General features: G+C 45.4%; 2 protein-coding genes across 2 annotated transcripts; both read right to left on the reverse strand.

Annotated features, from left to right (window-relative positions):
- Positions 1-1,196: 1,196 nt before the first annotated feature.
- Positions 1,197-14,155, reverse strand: LOC124025682 (gastrula zinc finger protein XlCGF57.1-like). Its single transcript, XM_046339023.1, has 9 exons — positions 14,094-14,155; positions 13,229-13,391; positions 7,753-7,896; positions 6,662-7,095; positions 6,461-6,555; positions 5,985-6,170; positions 4,953-5,075; positions 2,126-2,187; positions 1,197-1,508 (listed from the first exon to the last, which is right to left on the reverse strand). Exons 1-9 carry the CDS (start codon positions 14,153-14,155, stop codon positions 1,197-1,199), a joined length of 1,581 nt encoding a protein of 526 aa, XP_046194979.1.
- Positions 14,156-15,300: 1,145 nt separating this feature from the next.
- LOC124025679 (protein krueppel-like) lies at positions 15,301-16,378 on the reverse strand. The gene is made up of 2 exons (XM_046339021.1): positions 16,351-16,378; positions 15,301-15,989 (listed from the first exon to the last, which is right to left on the reverse strand). The coding sequence occupies exon 2, from the start codon at positions 15,838-15,840 to the stop codon at positions 15,448-15,450; it is 393 nt and encodes a 130-aa protein (XP_046194977.1). The 5' UTR covers positions 15,841-15,989; positions 16,351-16,378; the 3' UTR covers positions 15,301-15,447.
- Positions 16,379-18,737: the final 2,359 nt, after the last annotated feature.

Raw genomic sequence — 18,737 nt, forward strand, 5'->3', positions numbered from 1 at the left:
GGTCTAAAGTAGGGGATAGTATGGCACCCTATTCCCCATAGAACTCTGGTCTAAAGTAGGGGATAGTATGGCACCCTATTCCCCATAGAACTCTGGTCTAAAGTAGGGGATAGTATGGCACCCTATTCCCCATAGAACTCTGGTCTAAAGTAGGGGATAGTATGGCACCCTATTCCCCATAGAACTCTGGTCTAAAGTAGGGGATAGTATGGCACCCTATTCCCTATTGAGCTCTGGTCTAAAGTAGGGGATAGGATGGCACCCTATTCCCTATTGAGCTCTGGTCTAAAGTAGGGGATAGGATGGCACCCTATTCCCCATAGAACTCTGGTCTAAAGTAGGGGATAGGATGGCACCCTATTCCCTATTGAACTCTGGTCTAAAGTAGGGGGTAGGATGGCACCCTATTCCTGGTCTATTGAGCTCTGGTCTAAAGTAGGGGATAGGATGGCACCCTATTCCCCATAGAACTCTGGTCTAAAGTAGGGGATAGGATGGCACCCTATTCCCTATTGAACTCTGGTCTAAAGTAGGGGGTAGGATGGCACCCTATTCCCTATTGAGCTCTGGTCTAAAGTAGGGGATAGGATGGCACCCTATTTCCTATTGAGCTCTGGTCTAAAGTAGGGGGTAGGATGGCACCCTATTCCCTATTGAGCTCTGGTCTAAAGTAGGGGATAGTATGGCACCCTATTCCCCATAGAACTCTGGTCTAAAGTAGGGGGTAGGATGGCACCCTATTCCCTATTGAACTCTGGTCTAAAGTAGGGGATAGGATGCCATTTGGGACACAGATTTGGTAAGTCCTCATTACTTCATGTTTCAACAGCCTCCCTTCCCTCTACTTACCAAGTTCAACAGCCTCCCAGTCCACTTCTTCTACTGTGGACTGAATGAATCTGCTGACTTCCTCATCATCCTCTTCTTCTTTAACAATCACCCCAACAGTTTGACTCAAGTCCTCCAGCTCCACCTCTTCCTCTTCTTCTTTAACCGTCATCCCAACAGTTTGACTCAAGTCCTCCAGCTCATCTTCCTCCACTACTTTAATGTTTATCCCCAGTGTCTGACTGAAGGCCTCTCTGTCGTCAGGACCCAGTGTCTGACTGAAGGCCTCTCTGTCGTCAGGACCCAGTGTCTGACTGAAGGCCTCTCTGTCGTCAGGACCCAGTGTCTGACTGAAGGCCTCTCTGTCGTCAGGACCCAGTGTCTGACTGAAGGCCTCCCAGTGTCTGACTGAAGGCCTCTCTGTCGTCAGGACCCAGTGTCTGACTGAAGGCCTCTCTGTCGTCAGGACCCAGTGTCTGACTGAAGGCCTCTCTGTCGTCAGGACCCAGTGTCTGACTGAAGGCCTCTCTGTCGTCAGGACCCAGTGTCTGACTGAAGGCCTCTCTGTCGTCAGGACCCAGTGTCTGACTGAAGGCCTCTCTGTCGTCAGGACCCAGTGTCTGACTGAAGGCCTCTCTGTCGTCAGGTGACGATCCGGATCCGGATTGGTCACCAGGATTCTAGAATGAAAACAGTGATCAATAATACAGGAAGTAATATTTCCTCTGAAGATCAGGGTCTGTGTTAATAAAGCAGCTCAGAAGAGGAGAGCTGATCTAGGAACAGGTCCCCTTGTACATGTGATGTTGTTCAGATCCAATAGGAGAGCTGATCTAGGATCAGGTGATGTTGTTCAGATCCAATAGGAGAGCTGATCTAGGAACAGGTCCCCTTGTACATGTGATGTTGTTCAGATCAGATCCAATAGGAGAGCTGATCTAGGAACAGGTCCCCTTGTACATGTGATGTTGTTCAGATCAGATCCAATAGGAGAGCTGATCTAGGATCAGGTGATGTTGTTCAGATCCAATAGGAGAGCTGATCTAAGATCAGGTGATGTTGTTCAGATCCAATAGGAGAGCTGATCTAGGAACAGGTCCCCTTGTACATATAATGTTGTTCAGATCCAATAGGAGAGCTGACATAGGATCAGGTCCCCCCTTGTCCATTATTTATAATCTAAAATGCAAAACTGATCTCTGATCAGCACTCCTACTCTGAGATGCTTGATACATTTGGCCCCTGAAATAGATTACATTAGTTTACAGTAACATGTATAAAGCTAATTTTCTCCCACCTTGTTGATGTCTGATGTAGCAGGACTTTCTTCACTACCGGAGCCACGGACAGGACTCTCTCCTGTGGAGAGAGGTTGGTATTATGGGTTATAATGAGACTACAGGACTCTCTCCTGTGGAGATAGGTTGGTATTATGGGTTATAATGAGACTTCAGGACTCTCTCCTGTAGAGAGAGGTTGGTATTATGGGTTATAATGAGACTACCAGGACTCCTGTAGAGAGAGGTTGGTATTATGGGTTATAATGAGACTACCAGGACTCCTGTAGAGATAGGTTGGTATTATGGGTTATAATGAGACTACCAGGACTCCTGTAGAGAGAGGTTGGTATTATGGGTTATAATGAGACTACCAGGACTCCTGTAGAGATAGGTTGGTATTATGGGTTATAATGAGACTACCAGGACTCCTGTAGAGATAGGTTGGTATTATGGGTTATAATGAGACTACCAGGACTCCTGTAGAGAGAGGTTGGTATTATGGGTTATAATGAGACTACCAGGACTCCTGTAGAGAGAGGTTGGTATTATGGGTTATAATGAGACTACCAGGACTCCTGTAGAGATAGGTTGGTATTATGGGTTATAATGAGACTACCAGGACTCCTGTAGAGAGAGGTTGGTATTATGGGTTATAATGAGACTACCAGGACTCCTGTAGAGAGAGGTTGGTATTATGGGTTATAATGAGACTACCAGGACTCCTGTAGAGATAGGTTGGTATTATGGGTTATAATGAGACTACCAGGACTCCTGTAGAGAGAGGTTGGTATTATGGGTTATAATGAGACTACCAGGACTCCTGTAGAGAGAGGTTGGTATTATGGGTTATAATGAGACTACCAGGACTCCTGTAGAGAGAGGTTGGTATTATGGGTTATAATGAGACTACCAGGACTCCTGTAGAGAGAGGTTGGTATTATGGGTTATAATGAGACTACCAGGACTCCTGTAGAGAGAGGTTGGTATTATGGGTTATAATGAGACTACCAGGACTCCTGTAGAGAGAGGTTGGTATTATGGGTTATAATGAGACTACCAGGACTCCTGTAGAGATAGGTTGGTATTATGGGTTATAATGAGACTACCAGGACTCCTGTAGAGAGAGGTTGGTATTATGGGTTATAATGAGACTACCAGGACTCCTGTAGAGAGAGGTTGGTATTATGGGTTATAATGAGACTACCAGGACTCCTGTAGAGAGAGGTTGGTATTATGGGTTATAATGAGACTACCATGACTCCTGTAGAGAGAGGTTGGTATTATGGGTTATAATGAGACTACCAGGACTCCTGTAGAGAGAGGTTGGTATTATGGGTTATAATGAGACTACCAGGACTCCTGTAGAGAGAGGTTGGTATTATGGGTTATAATGAGACTACAGGACTCTCTCCTGTAGAGATAGGTTGGTATTATGGGTTATAATGAGACTACAGGACTCTCTCCTGTAGAGAGAGGTTGGTATTATGGGTTATAATGAGACTACCAGGACTCCTGTAGAGAGAGGTTGGTATTATGGGTTATAATGAGACTACCAGGACTCCTGTAGAGAGAGGTTGGTATTATGGGTTATAATGAGACTACCAGGACTCCTGTAGAGAGAGGTTTGTATTATGGGTTATAATGAGACTACCAGGACCCCTGTAGAGAGAGGTTGGTATTATGGGTTATAATGAGACTACCAGGACTCCTGTAGAGATAGGTTGGTATTATGGGTTATAATGAGACTACCAGGAGTCCTGTAGAGAGGACTTGGTATTATGGGTTATAATGAGACTGATGGACTCCTGTAGAGATAGGTTGGTATTATGGGTTATAATGACTACCAGGACTCCTGTAGAGATAGGTTGGTATTATGGGTTATAATGAGACTACCAGGACTCCTGTAGAGAGGTTGGTATTATGGGTTATAATGAGACTACCAGGACTCCTGTAGAGATAGGTTGGTATTATGGGTTATAATGAGACTACCAGGACTCCTGTAGAGAGAGGTTGGTATTATGGGTTATAATGAGACTACCAGGACTCCTGTAGAGAGAGGGGGGTATTATGGGTTATAATGAGACTACCAGGACTCCTGTAGAGAATAGGTTGGTATTATGGGTTATAATGAGACTACCAGGACTCCTGTAGAATAGAGGTTGGTATTATGGGTTATAATGAGACTACCAGGACTCCTGTAGAGAGGGGTATTATGGGTTATAATGAGAATAACCAGGACTCCTGTAGAGAGGTTGGTATTATGGGTTATAATGAGACTACCAGGACTCCTGTAGAGAAGGTTGGTATTATGGGTTATAATGAGACTACCAGGACTCCTGTAGAGAGAGGTTGGTATTATGGGTTATAATGAGAATACCAGGACTCCTGTAGAGTGTTGGTATTATGGGTTATAATGAGACTACCAGGACTCCTGTAGAGAGAGGTTGGTAAATGGGTTATAATGAGACTACCAGGACTCCTGTAGAAGAGGTTGGTATTATGGGTTATAATGAGACTACCAGAGTCATGGACAGGACTCTCTCCTGTTTATCATTTGATGGAAGGATGGATGGTCTATAGTGCACTAGAAGGGAATAGGGGCCATTAGGGAGAAGACAGGGAAAAGTAGTGCACTACAGGGGAATAGGGGGCCATTAGGGATGTACATTAGGGTAAAGTAGTGCACTACGTAGGGAATAGGGGCCATTAGGGATGTACATTAGGGTAAAGTGAAGTGGCCGTAGGGAATAGGGAGCCAATAGGGACAATAACCTGCCTCCACTTACTAAGATGAGAAGGGTCCCAGCCAACGTCCTCTCCATCAGAATTGATCAGACCACCAACTTCCTCCTCCCCGTCTTCCTGTCCCCAGGCCGACTGAAGACCTCCCCATGTGTGCCTGTAGGTGTTTTCTCAGAGCCTGCTCTGTAGGGAGGTCCTGTCCACACACTGGGCAGCATTGAGGCCCTGGGAAATGGTTTGTGAACATTAAAATGCTAGCAACAGCGTTCTGTTTGTTTTGTGTCTCAGTGAAGTGGCCGACAGTCTCAGAAGGCAGTGAAGTGGCCGACAGTCTCAGAAGGCAGTGAAGTGGCCGACAGTCTCGCAGTGAAGTGGCCGACAGTCTCAGAAGGCAGTGAAGTGGCCGACAGTCCAGAAGACAGTGAAGTGGCCGACAGTCTCAGAAGACAGCGAAGTGGCCGACAGGCTCGAGAAGACAGTGAAGTGGCCGACAGGCCGAAAGACAGAGAAGTGGCCGACAGGCCGAGAAGACAGCGAAGTGGCCGACAGGCCGAGAAGACAGCGAAGTGGCCGACAGGCCGAGAAGACAGCGAAGTGGCCGACAGGCCGAGAAGACAGCGAAGTGGCCGACAGGCCGAGAAGGCAGCGAAGTGGCCGACAGGCCGAGAAGGCAGTGAAGTGGCCGACAGGCCGAGAAGGCAGTGAAGTGGCCGACAGGCCGAGAAGGCAGTGAAGTGGCCAACAGGCCGAGAAGGCAGTGAAGTGGCCGACAGTCTCAGAAGGCAGTGAAGTGGCCGACAGGCCGAGAAGGCAGTGAAGTGGCCGACAGGCCGAGAAGGCAGTGAAGTGGCCGACAGTCTCAGAAGGCAGTGTGAGGTAAACATGAGTATCTGTTTCCTGTCTAAACTGCCACCACCAATAATAATACAAATAAATAATAATACAAATAATACATGTTGCTATGCAGTCTTTCTATTACACGTAGTAAGATTAGCATCTGCAGTTTGAATACATAGAAAAATGATCTATTTGCAGCTTCGCCGTAACATTCTGGAATGTTCATTCAAATCGTTCCAACTGAAATTGTTACTGTGGCAACGCGTCGGCTGTAAAGGGAAGTGTTGTTGAACTCACCTCCGGTCTGGTTCTCTCTCGCGTGGGTCCGGAGGTGGTACTTCAGAGTGGCAGGCTGGGCGAACCTCCTCCCACACAGGGCGCAGAAGTACGGCTTCTCCCCTGTGTGCACCATCTGGTGTCTCTTCAGGACGTCTGCCTGGCTGAACCGTCTCCCACAGTCGGGGCAGGAGTACGGCTTCTCCCCTGATGGATGGGTGGAAGGGCGGGTGGGTGGGAAAGACAGTGTCACTCCACAATAATGAGCCATTTACTTCATGTTCGCATTATTTCTTATTGTTGTTGAAATGGAACCCGCAAGTAAGCATTTCATTGGACGTTGTTTTACCATGTGTATCCCAGACAAATGACAGTGCTGTAATGTATACTGTCAATAGCTGCATAAAGATTCAGGTTTTATTTAAAATAACCACATTGTGGACAACTCGAGAGTTTTGTGACACTGATGTCCTTCGATCGTTAAAAATCAACCTCACCTGTATGCACTCTCAAGTGGACTTTCAGGTGCCCGTTGTCGCGGAAACCCTTCCCGCACTCGGGGCAGACGCAGGGTTTCTCTCCCGTGTGAGATCTAAAATCGAATCGTTCTTTATTCAAAGTGCATTTAAAACTTGGAAACTGACTTTACGGTAAAACAACAGGGAGATCAAAATGAAAACAAGTATGAAATAAATGACCTCTGATGCATCTTCAGGCTGTCCTTCTGGGTGAAACTGGCTCCACACTCCAGGCACTGGTAAGGCTTCTCCCCGGTGTGAATCCGTTGGTGTTTCTTCAGGTTTCCTATCTGAGCAAAGCCCTTGCCACACACAGAACAGGAGTAGGGCCTCTCTCCCGTGTGTGTTCGCTGGTGCACTTTCAAAAATTCATTTTGGGTGTAACTCTTGCCACAGACGGCGCAAGAATAAGGTCTCTCCCCCGTGTGTGTCCGTAGGTGGACTCTAAGACTTCCCTTCTGGGTGAAGCTCTTCCCACACACAGAGCAGGAGTGAGGCTTCTCTCCGGAGTGTATCCTCTCGTGTTCTCGGAGGCCTCCTGAGTGGGCGAACCTCTTGCCACAGTCAGGACAGGGGTAGGGCTTCTCCCCTGTGTGTACTCTCCGGTGTCTCACCTTATGGAACACAATGGAAATAAGTTATTAATTAGTTGTTTTGTGTTGTCCTGTCACTTCATTGTGTTATCCTGACAGGGGTAGGGCTTCTCCCCTGTGTGTACCCTCTGGTGTCTCACCTTATGGAACACAATGGGAATAAGTTATTAATGAGTTGTTTTGTGTTATCCTGACAGGGGTAGGGCTTCTCCCCTGTGTGTACCCTCTGGTGTCTCACCTTGTGGAACACAATGGGAATAAGTTATTAATTAGTTGTTTTGTGTTGTCCTGTCACTTGGTTGTGTTGTCCTGACAGGGGTAGGGCTTCTCCCCTGTGTGTACCCTCTGGTGTCTCACCTTAGGTCACTGACTTACAGCCACTTCATTGTGTTGTCCTGACAGGGGTAGGTCATTGACTTACAGCCACTTCATTGTGTTGTCCTGACAGGGGTAGGTCATTGACTTACAGCCACTTCATTGTGTTGTCCTGACAGGGGTAGGTCATTGACTGTAAGTCTAAGTCATTGACTTGTTGTTTTGTGTTGTCCTGACAGGGGTAGGTCATTGACTGTAAGTCTAAGTCATTGACTTGTTGTTTTTGTGTTGTCCTGTCACGTTTCATGTACTGTGTGTAAATGTCTTCTTTTTAAACTGCCAAATAAAACCCATCAAACTCACCAGGTCACATGGGCGGGAAAACTCTTTCCCACAGTCCAGACAACCGTGAGAAAAGGTTTTGGTTGGTTCTCTTTGGTCCTCTTGATCAGCTTCTCCTGATGCAGGGGGGCTGTGGGACGGGCTGGGCTGGTTGTTAACATCATCCTAAAAGAGGATGAAGGGCAGAAGGCAGCCTTGACTAGTTCTGGAGAGGGGAACTATTGTTTTGCTGTGGTAGATTTTTTTTATTTAAATTTTACCTTTATTTAACTAGGCAAGTCAGTTAAGAACAAATTCTTATTTTCAATGACGGCCTAGGAACAGTGGGTTAACTGCCTGTTCAGGGGCAGAACGACAGATTTTTACCTTGTCGGCTCGGGATTCGAACTTGCAACCTTTCGGTTACTAGTCCAACGCTCTAACCACCAGGCTACCCTGCCGCCCCATGTTGTTGTGGTAGACTATACGAGTGTTGTTGTGGTAGACTATACGAGTGTTGCTGTGGTAGACTATATGAGTGTTGCTGTGGTAGACTATATGAGTGTTGCTGTGGTAGACTATATGAGTGTTGTTGTTGTAGATTATACGAGTGTGTTGTTGCGGTAGACTATATGAGTGTGTTGTTGTTGTAGACTATATGAGTGTGTTGTTGTTGTAGACTATATGAGTGTTGTTGTGGTAGACTATATGAGTGTTGTTGTGGTAGACTATATGAGTGTTGTTGTGGTAGACTATATGAGTGTGTTGTGGTAGACTATATGAGTGTTGTTGTGGTAGACTATATGAGTGTGTTGTTGCGGTAGACTATACGAGTGTGTTGTTGTGGTAGACTATACGAGTGTTGTTGCGGTAGACTATACGAGTGTGTTGCTGTGGTAGACTATATGAGTGTGTTGTTGTGGTAGACTATATGAGTGTGTTGTTGTGGTAGACTATATGAGTGTTGTTGTGGTAGACTATATGAGTGTTGCTGTGGTAGACTATACGAGTGTGTTGTTGCGGTAGACTATATGAGTGTTGTTGTGGTAGACTATATGAGTGTTGCTGTGGTAGACTATATGAGTGTGTTGTTGCGGTAGACTATACGAGTGTTGTTGTTGCGGTAGACTATACGAGTGTTGTTGTTGCGGTAGACTATATGAGTGTGTTGCTGCGGTAGACTATATGAGTGTTGCTGTGGTAGACTATACGAGTGTTGCTGTGGTAGACTATACGAGTGTTGCTGTGGTAGACTATACGAGTGTTGCTGTTGCGGTAGACTATACGAGTGTTGCTGTTGCGGTAGACTATACGAGTGTTGCTGTTGCGGTAGACTATACGAGTGTTGTTGCGGTAGACTATACGAGTGTTGTTGCGGTAGACTATACGAGTGTTGTTGTTGCGGTAGACTATACGAGTGTTGTTGTTGCGGTAGACTATACGAGTGTTGTTGTTGCGGTAGACTATATGAGTGTTGTTGTTGCGGTAGACTATATGAGTGTTGTTGTGGTAGACTATACGAGTGTTGTTGTGGTAGACTATATGAGTGTTGTTGTGGTAGACTATATCAGTGTTGCTGTGGTAGACTATATGAGTGTTGTTGTGGTAGAATATACGAGTGTGTTGCTGTGGTAGACTATATGAGTGTTGTTGCGGTAGACTATATGAGTGTTGTTGCGGTAGACTATATGAGTGTTGTTGTGGTAGACTATATGAGTGTTGTTGTGGTAGACTATACGAGTGTTGTTGCTGTAGACTATACGAGTGTTGTTGCTGTAGACTATACGAGTGTTGTTGCGGTAGACTATACGAGTGTTGTTGCGGTAGACTATACGAGTGTTGTTGTGGTAGACTATACGAGTGTTGTTGCGGTAGACTATACGAGTGTTGTTGCGGTAGACTATACGAGTGTTGTTGTGGTAGACTATACGAGTGTTGTTGTGGTAGACTATATGAGTGTTGTTGTTGGTAGACTATATGAGTGTTGTTGTGGTAGACTATACGAGTGTTGTTGTGGTAGACTATACGAGTGTTGTTGTGGTAGACTATATGAGTGTTGTTGTGGTAGACTATATGAGTGTTGCTGTGGTAGACTATATGAGTGTTGTTGTGGTAGAATATACGAGTGTGTTGCTGTGGTAGACTATATGAGTGTTGTTGTGGTAGACTATACGAGTGTTGTTGCGGTAGACTATACGAGTGTTGTTGCTGTAGACTATACGAGTGTTGTTGCTGTAGACTATACGAGTGTTGTTGTGGTAGACTATACGAGTGTTGTTGCTGTAGACTATACGAGTGTTGTTGCTGTAGACTATACGAGTGTTGTTGTGGTAGACTATACGAGTGTTGCTGTGGTAGACTATATGTGTGTTGTTGTGGTAGACTATATGAGTGTTGTTGTGGTAGAATATACGAGTGTTGTTGTGTTAGTCTATATGAGTGTTGTTGTGGTAGACTATATGAGTGTTGTTGTGGTAGACTATACGAGTGTTGTTGTGGTAGACTATATGAGTGTTGCTGTGGTAGACTATATGAGTGTTGTTGTGGTAGACTATATGAGTGTTGCTGTGGTAGACTATATGAGTGTTGTTGTGGTAGAATATACGAGTGTTGTTGTGGTAGACTATATGAGTGTTGTTGTGGTAGACTATATGAGTGTGTTGCTGTGGTAGACTATATGAGTGTTGCTGTGGTAGACTATATGAGTGTTGTTGTGGTAGACTATATGAGTGTTGTTGTGGTAGACTATATGAGTGTTGCTGTGGTAGACTATATGAGTGTTGTTGTGGTAGAATATACGAGTGTTGTTGTGGTAGACTATATGAGTGTTGTTGTGGTAGACTATACGAGTGTTGTTGCTGTAGACTATACGAGTGTTGTTGTGGTAGACTATACGAGTGTTGTTGCTGTAGACTATACGAGTGTTGTTGCTGTAGACTATACGAGTGTTGCTGTGGTAGACTATATGTGTGTTGTTGTGGTAGACTATATGAGTGTTGTTGTGGTAGAATATACGAGTGTTGTTGTGGTAGTCTATATGAGTGTTGTTGTGGTAGACTATATGAGTGTTGCTGTGGTAGACTATACAAGTGTTGTTGTGGTAGACTATATGAGTGTTGCTGTGGTAGACTATACGCGTGTGTTGCTGTGGTAGACTATATGAGTGTTGTTGTGGTAGACTATATGAGTGTTGCTGTGGTAGACTATATGAGTGTTGTTGTGGTAGACTATATGAGTGTTGTTGTGGTAGACTATATGAGTGTTGCTGTGGTAGACTATATGAGTGTTGTTGTGGTAGAATATACGAGTGTTGTTGTGGTAGACTATATGAGTGTTGTTGTGGTAGACTATATGAGTGTTGTTGCGGTAGACTATACGAGTGTTGTTGCGGTAGACTATACGAGTGTTGTTGCGGTAGACTATATGAGTGTTGCTGTGGTAGACTATATGAGTGTTTGCTGTGGTAGACTATATGAGTGTTTGCTGTGGTAGACTATATGAGTGTTGCTGTGGTAGACTATATGACTGTTGCTGTGGTAGACTATATGACTGTTGCTGTGGTAGACTATATGAGTGTTGTTGTGGTAGACTATATGAGTGTTGTTGTGGTAGACTATATGAGTGTTGTTGCGGTAGACTATACGAGTGTTGTTGCGGTAGACTATATGAGTGTTGCTGTGGTAGACTATATGAGTGTTGCTGTGGTAGACTATATGAGTGTGTTGCTGTGGTAGACTATATGAGTGTTGCTGTGGTAGACTATATGAGTGTTGTTGTGGTAGACTATATGAGTGTTGTTGTGGTAGACTATATGAGTGTTGTTGTGGTAGACTATATGAGTGTTGCTGTGGTAGACTATATGAGTGTTGCTGTGGTAGACTATATGAGTGTTGCTGTGGTAGACTATATGAGTGTGTTGCTGTGGTAGACTATATGAGTGTGTTGCTGTGGTAGACTATATGAGTGTGTTGCTGTGGTAGACTATATGAGTGTTGCTGTGGTAGACTATATGAGTGTTGCTGTGGTAGACTGTGTTGTTGTGGTAGACTATATGAGTGTTGTTGTGGTAGACTATATGAGTGTTGCTGTGGTAGACTATATGAGTGTTGTTGTGGTAGACTATATGAGTGTTGTTGTGGTAGACTATATGAGTGTTGCTGTGGTAGACTATATGAGTGTTGCTGTGGTAGACTATATGTGTTGCTGTGGTAGACTATATGAGTGTTGCTGTGGTAGACTATATGAGTGTCCAATACTTTGATCAGGGAATCAGGGCCTGTATTTCACAAAGCATCTAACAGTAAGAATGCTGACCTCAGACCCTCCCTGTCCAGGTAACCCTAAGGCAAAACGGATCCTAGATCAGTGTGTTTGTGTTAGTGCTTGGTAGGAACAAACGACTGCACCCACCCAGATAAGACTGGCCTTGCCTCAAAAGACCCACCCAGTGGCATGGTGTCAAAGTTGCGACTACAGACTGACTGAACAGCAGAAGGAAACAAACCGCTAGCTTGATACTTTGTAACATGAACAACTACAATCAAATCAGTTTTCAGACGACTGAGCATAACCGGTCTGTGCTGTTACTGCAACTCTGTTACGCATCGTCTTGCAATTACAGCAATGGAGTGTTCACAACCCGATTTGAGACAAAGCTTGTACCATTCATGTCATGTGAGGCATTCGGGCTAGGACAATGTTATTAGATTTGGCTGGCTAGCTAACGGGCATTCGTCCGTCCCGTGTCTTACCTCGTCCATTGCGGGTCGGTCAGAACCGGGAAGAGTGAATTCTGCCGACATGTTATTGATGGTTGTTCTTTTGCGTTCACATCAGCTCGAGGTCACTCACGTCAGTTGAACAATTTACTGGTCGTTAAACGATTTGAAACCTAACCAGCCATCTTAACGAAGGCAATACATGCAGAAATCCTATATGTTGTCATTTTAACAGTAACTAGCTCGCTAGACTGTTTTGAAGAAAGGTAAATAAGCCGACTGTCTGCGTTACTGCATCACCGTACTTCCGGGTATGATTCTTCTGCATGACTAAACTACCCGGTGCATTAGCGCCACCTAGTGTACAAGAGTGAGAAGGCAGGCAATACAAGGGCCTTACAACCTGCTGGAATCTTGTTCAAAATATATATTTTTAATTTAAACTTCATTTTACTAGGCAAGTTAGTTAAGAACAAATTCTTATTTACAATGACGGCCTACCCCACAAACCATTCACACGCTGCTAACCAGATGTAATGATGAGTTCAATGTCCTAAACACAATCACCACCTCTTCCTTCCTAATCTGACCTTTGAACCTTGGTCCACTGACCTTTCTGTAGAGGGCATGTAAACACCGGCCCTTGGGCTCAGAGTCCCATCTCTTCCGACACACATCTATCAGAATGGCTCTGATCTTACATTTGGCTTCATCTCTACCCAGTGGAACATTAATATCAATTATATCTAATTTCAAAACTATTTTGGCTAACTGGTCGACAATTACATTCACTTACACACCCAAATGTGCTGGGAGGCGTTGCATCGTAGTGTTGCGGCATCACTACAGCCTGGGGTTCGATCCCACTCCTTGTGGCAGGCTGACTCCTTGTGGTGGGCTGGGCGCCTGTAGGCTGACTCCTTGTGGCGGGCTGACTCCTTGTGGCGGGCTGACTCCTTGTGGCGGGCTGACTCCTTGTGGCGGGCTGACTCCTTGTGGCGGGCTGACTCCTTGTGGCGGGCTGACTCCTTGTGGCGGGCTGACTCCTTGTGGCGGGCTGACTCCTTGTGGCGGGCTGACTCCTTGTGGCGGGCTGACTCCTTGTGGCGGGCTGACTCCTTGTGGCGGGCTGACTCCTTGTGGCGGGCTGACTCCTTGTGGCGGGCTGACTCCTTGTGGCGGGCTGACTCCTTGTGGCGGGCTGACTCCTTGTGGCGGGCTGACTCCTTGTGGCGGGCTGACTCCTTGTGGCGGGCTGACTCCTTGTGACGGGCTGACTCCTTGTGGCGGGCTGACTCCTTGTGGTGGGCTGGGCGCCTGCAGGCTGACTCCTTGTGGCGGGCTGACTCCTTGTGGCGGGCTGACTCCTTGTGGCGGGCTGACTCCTTGTGGCGGGCTGACTCCTTGTGGCGGGCTGACTCCTTGTGGTGGGCTGGGCGCCTGCAGGCTGACTCCTTGTGGCGGGCTGACTCCTTGTGGCGGGCTGACTCCTTGTGGCGGGCTGACTCCTTGTGGCTGGCTGACTCCTTGTGGCGGGCTGACTCCTTGTGGCGGGCTGGGCGTCTGCAGGCTGACTTTGGTCATCAGTTGAACGGTGTTTCCTCTGAAACATTGGTGCAGCTTCCGGGTTAAGCGAGCGGGTGTGAAGAAGTGCAGCTTGGCGACCTTCGCCTCTCGAGCCCGTTGGGGAGTTGCAGCGTATAGTATTCAGAGAATACTACACCCATTCTCCACAATAACATGAATACCTCCGATAGCAGGTCACTCCTACCAGATTTACCAGATGATAAACTATTCAAGACAGACGGAGAATCTGAGCATCCTATAATTCTAACAGGTTGTACGTCCTCCACCCCACTGGAGGGCAACTATTATCACCCACTGGAGGGCAAGAGTTGGCATAAAATGGTACAGAAAACAGAAACTTGTTTTTATTTTTAAATAGATTAAAAAGTTAGGTAGGTTTTTGTAACCTATTTATTAACACCAACATGACACACCTTTGTTTACTATCTTATAGCGGCGTAATGACCTGAATGACAGCATGGATGGAGCCATCCTCTCTCCTCTCTCTCTCTCTCTCTCTCTCTCTCTCTCTCTCTCTCTCTCTCTCTCTCTCTCTCTCTCTCTCTCTCTCTCTCTCTCTCTCTCTCTCTCTCTCTCTCTCTCTCTCTCTCTCTCTCTCTCTCTCTCTCTCTCTCTCTCTCTCTCTCTCTCTCTCTCTCTCTCTCTCTCTCTCTCTCTCTCTCTCTCTCTCTCTCTCTCTCTCTCTCTCTCTCTCTCTCTCTCTCGTCCTGTGACTGAACATTATTTGGGATGTTATCCAATATAGAACACAATTATTACATCAACATTCTTTTCTATTTTTTTAAAACAATTATTTCAACTGGGTTCCTCACACAGGATGTGGTGGACAGAGAACAAGCATTCCACGATTCCAATTTAGAACACAGTCTTCGCGGCCATCTTTTGGGGTTCACTTTCTCTGGTTCAAGTTCAATAACAAACTGGACAGCACTGATTATTTCATCTCTCCATCAGAACTGGGTGCTTTCTTCAAGTGGAATGTAGAACCACGTCCATTGTAATGGTTCTAACCGAGCCTCCCGTTCTTCATCACAAGGTTAATAGTTGTGTTTGTCCACCCTACTAACAAACACCCATTAGTTCTACTGTCAACACTTACTGATAAAGCCTCCCCATTCTTTCCCCCAAACGGAGTAGGGTGAAGTTGCCCCTAGACGTTGGTCAGTTTTGCATCTCCCCCACTAATGGTTAAGGTTAGGATTCAGGCAGGGGAACTTCACCCAGTGTCTCTCCCCTCCCCAGCAGCCTGTGTCCTGCATCAGAATTCTGTCAATCATTTAGGTGGATTCTAGAACCATGTCTATTCCAATGGAGTGTATTGTTCCTCTGTCTGATGACGATCAACGTGTATCATCGTTGTTGTCCAGCCGGCTAACATCACCTGTAGGAATACTAAGCTTATCACGTCTTATGTTCAAAGCCTCGTGGTCATTCACTCCGTCTCCTCTCCAGTATCAGCGTGCGTCCTGTCACTGTGGTGTGTCCGTTGGTGAGCCCGTAGCTTCTGACAGCGGCCGTATCTCTTCCCACAGTAGTCACAGCTGTACGGCCTCTCCCCTGTGTGAACTCTGTGGTGGATCCGGAGGTCTGACGCTCTAGAGAAGCCTCTCCCACAGACCAGACACAGGTGAGGCTTCTCTCCACTGTGAGACTGCTGGTGCTCCCTCAGATGTCCTGATTGGGTGAAACTCTTCCCACACACAGAGCAGGAGTAAGGCTTCTCTCCCGTGTGTGTGAGGAGGTGTCGTCTCATGGCTCCCAGGTGAGCGAACTTCTTGCCACAGTCGGGGCAGGGGTACGGCTTCTCTCCCGTGTGGATTCTCATGTGGATCTGCAGTACCGAGAGCTTGTAGCACTCTCTGCCACACACCGAGCAGCAGTGAGACGTCTTCGTCTTGTGACTCTCCTGGTGTTCAGGATGTTCTGATGTGGCGGGATTCGCTTTGCTGTCTAAGCCACAGTCCGGGCTCTCTCCTGTGTGAATAACAGAGTGGGTTAGGTATTGAGGCGAGCAAGTCGACATTCATTCACAGTCCGTATCCAAAAATTGTACCTTATTCTCTATCAAGTGCATCCACTTTGTCCAGGACCCTGGTCAACAAGTAGTGCACTTCATAGGAGATGGGCTGAACAGAACCCCAGTCAACTAAAGAACAGAGTTCTGCCTCCACTTACTATGTTGAACAGAACCCCAGTCAACTAAAGAACAGAGTTCTGCCTCCACTTACTATGTTGAACAGAACCTCAGTCAACTAAAGAACAGAGTTCTGCCTCCACTTACTAATGTTGAACAGAATCCCAGTCAACTAAAGAACAGAGTTCTGCCTCCACTTACTATGTTGAACAGAATCCCAGTCAACTAAAGAACAGTCAGAGTTTTGCCTCCACTTACTATGTTGAACAGAACCCCAGTCAACTAAAGAACAGTCAGAGTTTTGCCTCCACTTACTATGTTGAACAGAACCCCAGTCAACTAAAGAACAGTCAGAGTTTTGCCTCCACTTACTATGTTGAACAGAACCCCAGTCAACTAAAGAACAGAGTTCTGCCTCCACTTACTATGTTGAACAGAACCCCAGTCAACTAAACCAACTTCATCCTTCTTTCACTTCCTCCTTCCCAGAATCCCAATAAATGTTCATCCCAGGTGTTTGAGTTCTCCTCCACTTACTATGTTGGATCAGGGACCCCAGGACTCTACAGCTTTGGTTCTGCCAGGATCCCACTTACTCATGTTGAACAGAACCTATTCAGTCAATAAAGCTTTACTAAAGAACAGAGTTCTGCCTCCACTTACTATGTTGAACAGAACCCCAGTCAACTACAAGAAAGCAGAGGTTCCAGACCTGAAAGCTTTACATTAGGTTCTGAAAGCTTTACATGAGGTTCCAGACCTGAAAGCTTTACATGAGGTTCAAGACCTCCACTTTACTTAGGTTCAGACCTGAAAGCTTTCCTTAGGTTCAATAAAGAACTTTACATGAGTTCTCCTCCCTTTACATGAGGTTGAGACCTGAGACACCCCAGTTCAAGACCTCCTTTGTCATTGGTTCAAGACCTGAAAGCTTTAGAGTTCTGAAAGCTTTACTTAGGTTCCAGACCTACTATGTTGAACTTTAGAGACCTGATTTACATGAGGTTCCAGACCTGAAAGCTTTACATTAGGTTCAACCTGAAAGCTTTACATTAGGTTCAAGACCTGAAAGCTTTACATTAGGTTCCAGACCTGAAAGCTTTACATGAGGTTCCAGACCTGAAAGCTTTACATTAGGTTCAGACCTGAAAGCTTTACATGAGGTTCCAGACCTGAAAGCTTTACATGAGGTTCCAGACCTGAAAGCTTTACATTAGGTTCCAGACCTGAAAGCTTTACATGAGGTTCCAGACCTGAAAGCTTTACATTAGGTTCAATACCTGAAAGCTTTACATTAGGTTCCAGACCTGAAAGCTTTACATTAGGTTCAAGACCTGAAAGCTTTACATTAGGTTCAAGACCTGAAAGCTTTACATTAGGTTCAGACCTGAAAGCTTTACATTAGGTTCAATACCTGAAAGCTTTACATTAGGTTCCAGACCTGAAAGCTTTACATTAGGTTCAAGACCTGAAAGCTTTACATTAGGTTCAAGACCTGAAAGCTTTACATTAGGTTCCAGACCTGAAAGCTTTACATTAGGTTCCAGACCTGAAAGCTTTACATTAGGTTCAATACAAGAAAGCTTTACATTAGGTTCCAGACCTGAAAGCTTTACATTAGGTTCAAGACCTGAAAGCTTTACATGAGGTTCCAGACCTGAAAGCTTTACATTAGGTTCCCTGAAAGCTTTACATTAGGTTCCAGACCTGAAAGACATTAGGTTCAAGACCTGAAAGCTTTACATTAGGTTCCAGACCTGAAAGCTTTACATTAGGTTCCAGACCTGAAAGCTTTACATGACAATACCTGAAAGCTTTACATGTTCAATACATTAGGTTCAATACAAGTTTACATGAGGTTCCAGACCTGAAAGCTTTACATGAGGTTCAAGACCTGAAAGCTTTACATTAGGTTCAATACAAGAAAGCTTTACTGAGGTTCCAGACCTGATATACATTAAGTTCAAGACCTGAAAGCTTTACATGAGGTTATAATGACCACCAAGCTTTACATTAGGTTCTCCTGAAAGCTTTACATTAGGTTCATAGATGAAAGCTTTACATTAGGTTCAAGACCTGAAAGCTTTACATTAGGTTCCAGACCTGAAAGCTTTACATTAGGTTGAAAGCTTTACATTAGTTCAAGACCTGAAAGCTTTACATTAGGTTCAATACCTGACTTTACATGTAGAGGTTCAAGACCTGAAAGCTTTACATTAGGTTCAAGACCTGAATGAGCTTTACATTAGGACTTCCAGACCTGAAAGCTTTACATTAGGTTCCATAAAGCTTTACATTAGGTTCAAGACCTGAAAGCTTTACATGAGGTTCAAGACCTTTTACATTAGGTTCTAAAGATGAGGTTCAGGACCTGAAAGCTTTACATTAGGTTCAAGACCTTTTACATTAGGTTCCAGACCTGAAAGCTTTACATTAGGTTCCAGACCTGAAAGCTTTACATGAGGTTCATAATGAAAGCTTTACATGAGGTTCAAGACCTGAAAGCTTTACATTAGGTTCCAGACATTAAAGCTTATACATTAGGTTCCAGACCTGAAAGCTTTACATTAGGTTCAATACCTGAAAGC

Source organism: Oncorhynchus gorbuscha, unplaced genomic scaffold (assembly GCF_021184085.1).
Source record: "Oncorhynchus gorbuscha isolate QuinsamMale2020 ecotype Even-year unplaced genomic scaffold, OgorEven_v1.0 Un_scaffold_2341, whole genome shotgun sequence".
In the NCBI taxonomy this organism is placed as follows: domain Eukaryota; kingdom Metazoa; phylum Chordata; class Actinopteri; order Salmoniformes; family Salmonidae; genus Oncorhynchus; species Oncorhynchus gorbuscha.

Bases quoted from the DNA above. Each gene is read 5' to 3' on its own strand.
- LOC124025682 (XM_046339023.1), bottom strand. From the start codon at position 14,155: ATGGGTGTAGTATTCTCTGAATACTATACGCTGCAACTCCCCAACGGG. The intron at 6,556-6,661 runs GTCATTTATTTC...ATTCGATTTTAG, and splicing joins AGCCTGAAGATGCATCAGAG to ATCTCACACGGGAGAGAAAC. The intron at 1,509-2,125 runs GTGGGAGAAAAT...TTTTCATTCTAG, and splicing joins CTACATCAGACATCAACAAG to AATCCTGGTGACCAATCCGG.
- LOC124025679 (XM_046339021.1), bottom strand. From the start codon at position 15,840: ATGAGAATCCACACGGGAGAGAAGCCGTACCCCTGCCCCGACTGTGGC.